This window comes from Bidens hawaiensis, unplaced genomic scaffold (genome assembly GCF_021521415.1).
Source record: "Bidens hawaiensis isolate Kalapana, Puna unplaced genomic scaffold, B.hawaiensis_p1.1 tig00011078_1, whole genome shotgun sequence".
Lineage (NCBI taxonomy): Eukaryota > Viridiplantae > Streptophyta > Magnoliopsida > Asterales > Asteraceae > Bidens > Bidens hawaiensis.
Genome location: NW_027491855.1, coordinates 665,665 through 673,017, shown reverse-complemented (window position 1 = coordinate 673,017; position 7,353 = coordinate 665,665). Strand labels below are relative to the sequence as shown.

Genomic DNA, 7,353 nt, shown 5'->3' with positions numbered 1-7,353 from the left:
CTAACTCTTTTGAGATGGGACAATTGAGCTTGGCGAGGCGATCAATGTAACTTTTCATCTTAAGTACATAAGTTGAAACTGGTTGATTATCATCCATTCTACATGCATGCAAGGCTCGAACCGTTTCGAACCTTTCAACCCTCGATTGCTTAAGGAACATTTCCTTAAGTTGAGTAATCATGTCGTACGCATTATGGTTTTCGAAATCCTTTTGGATTTCGGGAACCATAGTCGCCAACATGAGGCATGACACTTGAATGGAATCTTCCGTGTGTTGGACCCAATTCATGTATTCGACCTCACTTCCCTCTTCCGGTTCGTTGGGGATAGGTGTTTCCAAAACATGATATAATTTTTCTTGTTTTAGAACAATCCTTAAATTTCGGAACCAATCCGAAAAGTTATTGTGGTTAAGACGGTCTTTAGCGAGAATAGATCGGAGAGATACATTTTGGACGTTAGGTATTATGTTGTCGTCGACGTGTGCGGCCATCTGCAGAATTTTAATTAAGTTCATTTTAGTGTTTTACTTATTTTAATTATTAATACCCTTCATATATACCAAATATAATTAATAATTAAAATCTAGAATCCAACGATAAACCCGACTCCGGTTAGGTGACCTTTTTCCCATTGTCGGTTTATCAAGGTAGTTATTCATAACAATTGCAAACCCTTTTGCAACTTCTAGAGTTTATGGGACCGGTTCGAAATCATATCTCGTGTCGGCATGTTTATCCCATCAACACCTATTAGACCCCATGCTTGGGTGACCCTCTTCACATGGTTCTAATTTAAGTCGTCCTACTTGTATCAACTTGTAATATCAATATACAAACGGTTAGGTGACCTTTTTCCCATTTATATGCCAATATTACCTCAACATATTAATTTACTCTACGCGGTTAGGTGACCTTTTTCCCACTAAGAGCTTACTAATATGTTAAGCGTTATACAAAAGGATGGTGTTTAACTTGTTATCCTTAATTTTAAAAGGGATTTTTAGTTTTAATAATTCTAGTTGTAAAACTTTAAATCATGTTCTAACATGCATTTAGTAACATGATAATTTTGAAACCATTTTCAAAAATTCTAATTATAATAAAACAATTTTATTATGGGCGTGAGACGGCTAGTTAATAAATCCATTTTATTAAACTACGTGTCACGTGATTACCGATAATTATTAGAACCCGTTTTATGCTTTGTTAATTAATTCTATGTGACGAAGTTGATATCCTAATATCTAGCAACCACATAATCAAACAATCAATTAACAAGCATACACAATTATACTAGACACGAGCCACTAAGTTAGACCACACTTGTTAGCCGAAACAAGTGTGTGTCTTAGGTCCGATCCTAAGGGACACATGACACATGAATGTTGTAGCTCCCACTCGATCCCGCATCCAAAAACGTCGAGCATCTTCTTCAACCCCTTTTGTGATCCAATGGGCTTGTAATTTGGACCTTAGCTTCCAATTTTGCAACCTTCTTTAATTTTACAAAACAAATGTCCTAATACATTTTTCTATAAAATAAAGATATTGCAAATAATCTATTTATTACATACCCATATGAATAAATAATTACAAAATTGCCCCTAATTAATTATTACAAACCGAAATTTTGAATAATTAATTACAATCACAACAAACATCCATTTGGTCTACGGCTCGGTCTAGTTTTAACAAACATAACCCGTTATGTCTTAGGAACCCGTTCCAAAACCCCTTGACCTTATCGGGCCTAGTCCAACCCAATAATTTGATTATGGGCTTCGGCCCACATGTGCAAAACACATGGGTTTCGGCCCAATAGGAAGTCTCATGGGCTTCGGCCCATTTAACCAAAAATGGGCTTCGGCCCATTTCACTTTCTCCCCCTTTTTTTTTTTCGGTTAGCCCAATAACCAAAACAAGTGGGCTTCGGCCCAATATCACCCGAATTGGGCTTCGGCCCATTTACTCGGTTTTATATATATATATATATATATATATATATATATATATATATATTTTTGAACAAAGCCAAAAAATATAACAAGATTAAATACAAAAAATTATGCATGTTAATTTTTTGTATAAAATCTTTCAAGGGGAAAATATAAAACCGAAAACCCGAAGCTTAGTTTCCCGTATCCCGGCTCTTGATGCCATTTGTTGGGATTTCTATGGATATTTTATTCTAGTTAACCATTTAACTAGTTACAATTAAGGCGGAAGCGTGATATAAACAAACTAAACATATGTATCCATGTGTTTATATATGTATATATTACAAGTTTATAGGAAATGTGTACATGAACAACCTAATTTATTCATGTTATAAGATTACCAATAATCTATTTATTAGAAACCCGAAGCAAGGATCAAATGATACGGGAAAACTAAACTATCAAAAGCTATAAACACTTACATTCTTAACCTTTTAAGAGTGTAGTTGATGTTGAAGAAGATGATGATGTTGATGCTAGACTTTCAAAGGGAAAATCCTCAAACGGAAGATACCCCGAGCCTCCAACACACACCGAACTTTGTTAGGGAGCTTGAACACGAATAATCGAGACCCGAGCCTCTTCCTTATGATCTTGGCCGAAAATCAAAACCAAGAAAGAAAGAAAGAGTTGTTCTTATTATTTATCTTGAAAGTGTCTTGATATATAAATATCTTCAAATCAAATCATATCATGGTGTTAGGTTTTTAAGTCAAGTAAGAAATACTCAACATCCACCAAATCCATGACAAAACTTGACCATAACATTAGGGTGTGGGGCCCACCCTAAACCGGCCCCAAAATATATATATATTTTATTTTATTTATTTTTTTTATTTATTTTATACTTTATAAAATATATAAACACCCCATCTTTTATAAACCATTTTATAAAAGAACACATAGTTAAATAATCATTCCAATAATAATTATTTGAATAAATAAATTAACCAATTAATTTATTTAACACTTTCAAGTAAGTATTCAGAAACCCGATTTTCTGAATGTGTCGTGTTCTGTATTTGTCTTATAGATCTTATCTTAACAAATACATAATTGGTGTGTGTCTAACTCGTTATTGGGTATGACCCGACTTGGATCAAACACGGCTAGCCACATTAACCTAATTATGTGTCTCGGGCATACGGTATTCCAACAGTTCCACTGTTCCGTTTCTTACCAAAACCAAAGTGAGTGTTAGGTTAAAGTAATAATACGCATCGATTCTGCAGCTTCTTTGTTGGAATCCAACAGCCCAACAAGATGATGACTCGTCATCTTCATGCTTTCATCCAAGTAAAATGTAATATTACAAGAGCATTCACGTCCTTCTTCCTTGTCTTCAAATTTAAAATTACATTAAATCATACAAGGGATGAGCTTTTTTTCCCAAATACCCGTACCCGTTCAATACTCGTACATGTACCCATACCCGTCTATTTGATTCGGGTATGGGTACCTAGATTTACAGATTTTAGGTACAGGTACTTTCGAGTATAGGTTCGGGTACAAGTACGGGTATTACGGGTACTCGGTACCCGTTAGGAATATATAGAGGTTTTTATGGAGATTTCCAAAACTCATAACTCTAACACTCTGTTCGTGAGTTCCACTTAATGAAAGAAAGAAAAATAAAGGGATGGAAAAAGTGAAAGGCGTGTGTTCCCAAGTTTTTCTTTTTTTCTTTTTTGAAAAGAAAGTATAGAGGGAGGGTAGCAAAGCTATCCACGGATCCCTTATCCGACCCGCGGATTGTCAGAAGACAGCCGCTACCCACGGATCCATTACCCAACCCGCAGATCGCCAAAAGACATCTGCGCGAGGAACACGTGGACTGGTAAAGCCATCCACAATCCAAGACACGCTTTGTGGATCTCCATCATAACCCGCGGACGGCCACGCGAGCATCCGCGGAAGGAATCCACAAACAACTCAATGGACTCATCACACGTATGATCCCAACATGATATGGAAGAGCAATTGTAACAAACTACTTCTAGAAGATTCCCTCAAAACCTCCTGATAGTGACATCGGCCAGTGGAAAGAGGACACCTGGACACGTAATGGCCACCCCACGACGTGCACAGATAATGGCTATACCATAAACGGGTCCAGGCTGTCACATCCAATAAAGGCTCGACGTGTGTCCATTCAGACAGAGAGGGAATAACTTGATAGTGACAACTCCACCAATCACCTTCCCTCCACCTTCGGCTATAAATACGAAGATCATCTCTTCAAGGTATTCATTCACACTCTCAAGCCTTACGCTATATACTGGTACTCGTATTAATTCCGATTAAGATACAATACTGATTCTCACGCCGGAGGGTGGTTACAGGAAGACCCCCCACTCTGTCCTTGCCGTAACGAGACTCAACGGTGTTCTGTTTTGCAGGCACTAGCTTGGATCTATTCTCATTACACATCAGAATACTCACATCTGGGGAAATACCCGGTCGGACTATCCATTTTGATCTAGTGTTTCTTCATTGGCGCTATCCGGTTTTAGCTAGATTCACGGTTTTTTACGGTTTTTTCGATTCATTGTGACCTGAAGATGAGTCAGAACCAACAGCCTTCCGCGGCTCCGGCAAGACCCCGTCATACTGAAATTCTGGACGATTCAGTCCATGAAGGACAGGTGTCGAAGGAACATCGCCGAAGCACCAGAACTCCGGTCTTCGAAAACAGGACCGGAGAAGTTCCAAGGTTTGAAGGGACTTTGCACCCCGCAGGAACACCAGAACCCCGGTCTGGGAAGACTGGGCCGGAGAGTTCCCAAGGCACAAAGTCACCGAGATCCATCGCACCACTCAAACTCCGGCTCTGGAAGACGGAGCCGAAGAATTTCCCAGATTTGACGGGGACGAAACGAGAACTAATCAGGCCAGATCTGGTAAAAGCATTATCACCCTAGAATAGTGGTACCAACAAGAGAAACAACGGCTAAAAGAAGAGTACGAGCGAAGAGTAAGGCGAGATCAGGTACAAGCCAGAATAATGACATATGACTCGCCGCCTTCGTCTCCACAGCCAACACCCCGGTGCACCCAAGACCTAGAGTTGGAAGACAACTCTAGATCAGCTGGCCGGTCGCTTGCAAAAAGCCGCGAAAAAAGTCACCACACTCAGCGTACTCTATCTCACAGAACTCTACGAGATACTCGGCAGAAAGAAACGTTTCAAGAAGAAGATTACGCGAGTGACGGCAGTTGGGACTATGGAAGGGAAACCTCCAGTCGCCCCAAGCTGTTAGTAAAGCATGCTGAATACTTCAGTGATGCGGAGGAAGACTTCACCAAACCATACCGACCCGCAACGTTCGTGGAAAAGTCAAAGTTCATCCCGCGAATAGCCACTACCCCTTTCCCAACAAATATCAAGATCCCAAGCAATTTGTGAAAATACAATGGGATGACTGATCCGAGCGATCATTTGCTGAACTTCACAGGAGTTGGCGGAGTGAGCGGATGGACGCTGCCCTATTGGTGTCATATGTTTGCATTGACACTAACAGGAGCAGCCAGAGAGTGGTTTGAGAAATTACCAAATGGTAAAATTAGAAGCTGGGATGACCTGGTAGCAAAATTTTCACAGCATTTCAGTCAGCAGCGTAAACATACCAAGGATGCGTCGGAGATCCTGAGTGTTGTCCGACGAGACAAAGAATCAAGGGAAAGCTTCATCACCAGGTTCCACAACGAGAGCTTGAATATTGGTGGAATCAGTGAAGACATGTTACGGGGAGTGTTCCAAGTAAACGCGAGGAGCCCTGAGATGGTCAGATGTTTGACAGGCCGGGATGGCATGCCCCAGACTTGGGACGGGATTATGTCCGCGGCCAAAGTCTTCGCAGCTACAGAACAATTGTTAGGGCGAGAGGCACCCAAACAACACACGAAATCTGAACTGCGGAACACTCAGCTAAAGAAGGAAGAGAGGGGCTCAATCTGGTCAAGGATACAACCCCCAGAAAGCTCTTCCAGGCAGTTTGATGCCAGATCACTGATCGGGCATAAAAAAGATAGAACAATAGGCAAGTCCGATCGGCAACATTGGACACCCTTGAAGAAAACTCCGTCTGAAATCTTAACAACAGAGAACATCGAATTTAGAAAGCCTCAACCGCTGATCAAGCGGGTGAACCTGAATCCGAACAAGCACTGCATGTTCCATGAAGATATTGGACATGGCACAAATGAGTGCATAAGCTTGAAGAATGAGATCGAGTCCGCCATAAAGTCCGCGAAACTTGACCATCTGCTCAAAAACGTGTGACAGGGTCCACGGAAGAACGCAACTCCCGCAGACAAAGGTTCCCCGTGGAAGCAGATCAAAGATTTAAACGTGCACATGATCCAAGGGCCCCCCCTCTGAAGTTTAAGCGGAGGGAGGCAGACGAAGATGAATGAAAAAGCGAACCCGTAGTTTTTTCAAGAGTGAAAGGAGGCCCATGCATGAAGCAACCTCTAATCATCACAGCTCTGTTCAGTCACTATCAGTCTCAATATGTCTTCTTCGATACTGGGAGTACATCCGACATAATGTACGAACAATGTTTCAAACAGTTAGACGATGAAGATAAGGCAAAGTTGAAACCTGTGCAAGCCCCAGTTTCCGGTTTTGGATACGAAGTTATGCACCCTAAGGGGGTCATAACATTCCCAGTTACGCTAAGCGACGGAACCCATACGAGGACCGAAGATGTCGAGTTCCTCGTCCTACCTGCGAGATTGATGTGTGCGCGATGTATATTGTAGGTTCCCAGCCGGATCTACACGGAATATCTCGTTCTACGTAGGTGCGGAATCCCTACGTAAGACGTTACAAGCGTAGAAGACGATACGAGTTAACACGATCGAACACACGTTACAATAAGCAAAGACACGTTGTATATTGCAACTGGAAACACGTGATATCAATCAATGATTACACAACTCGTTACACGTAAACTAAAACCTTCGTTACTAAGTCAGCCGTAACCTAAGGCTATATAACCACGACAACTTCGCCTGGCATGTTCAGGCGAAGTTGTCACTAACTTCGCTTATCTAACAAGTTCGCCCATATCAGGCGAACTTGAGACTCAACTTCGCTTAATTCAAATACAAAACATTACTAACTCGATTACAGACACTAGACACTGAACTACTGACATCATGTACCAACAGACTCCCCCTTGGCAGTAGCTTCATATCTTTATCTTCAAGCACGTGTCTCGTAATCTTCAACAATCTTGTATCTCTATCTTTAAGCATGAACTCCTTCGCGTACACAAACCGAAACAACTCTTTGATATTTCCTCGCTTCGTTTTTCCAAGCAGGAATATAAAATATCTTCTTCTCATTC

At 41.0% G+C, this 7,353-nt stretch overlaps 1 protein-coding gene across 1 annotated transcript; it reads left to right on the top strand.

Moving 5' to 3' along the window:
• The first annotated feature begins 5,417 nt into the window (after positions 1–5,417).
• Positions 5,418–6,281, top strand: LOC143537076 (uncharacterized). Its single transcript, XM_077030930.1, has one exon. It carries the CDS (start codon positions 5,418–5,420, stop codon positions 6,279–6,281), a length of 864 nt encoding a protein of 287 aa, XP_076887045.1.
• The last annotated feature ends 1,072 nt before the right edge of the window (positions 6,282–7,353 follow it).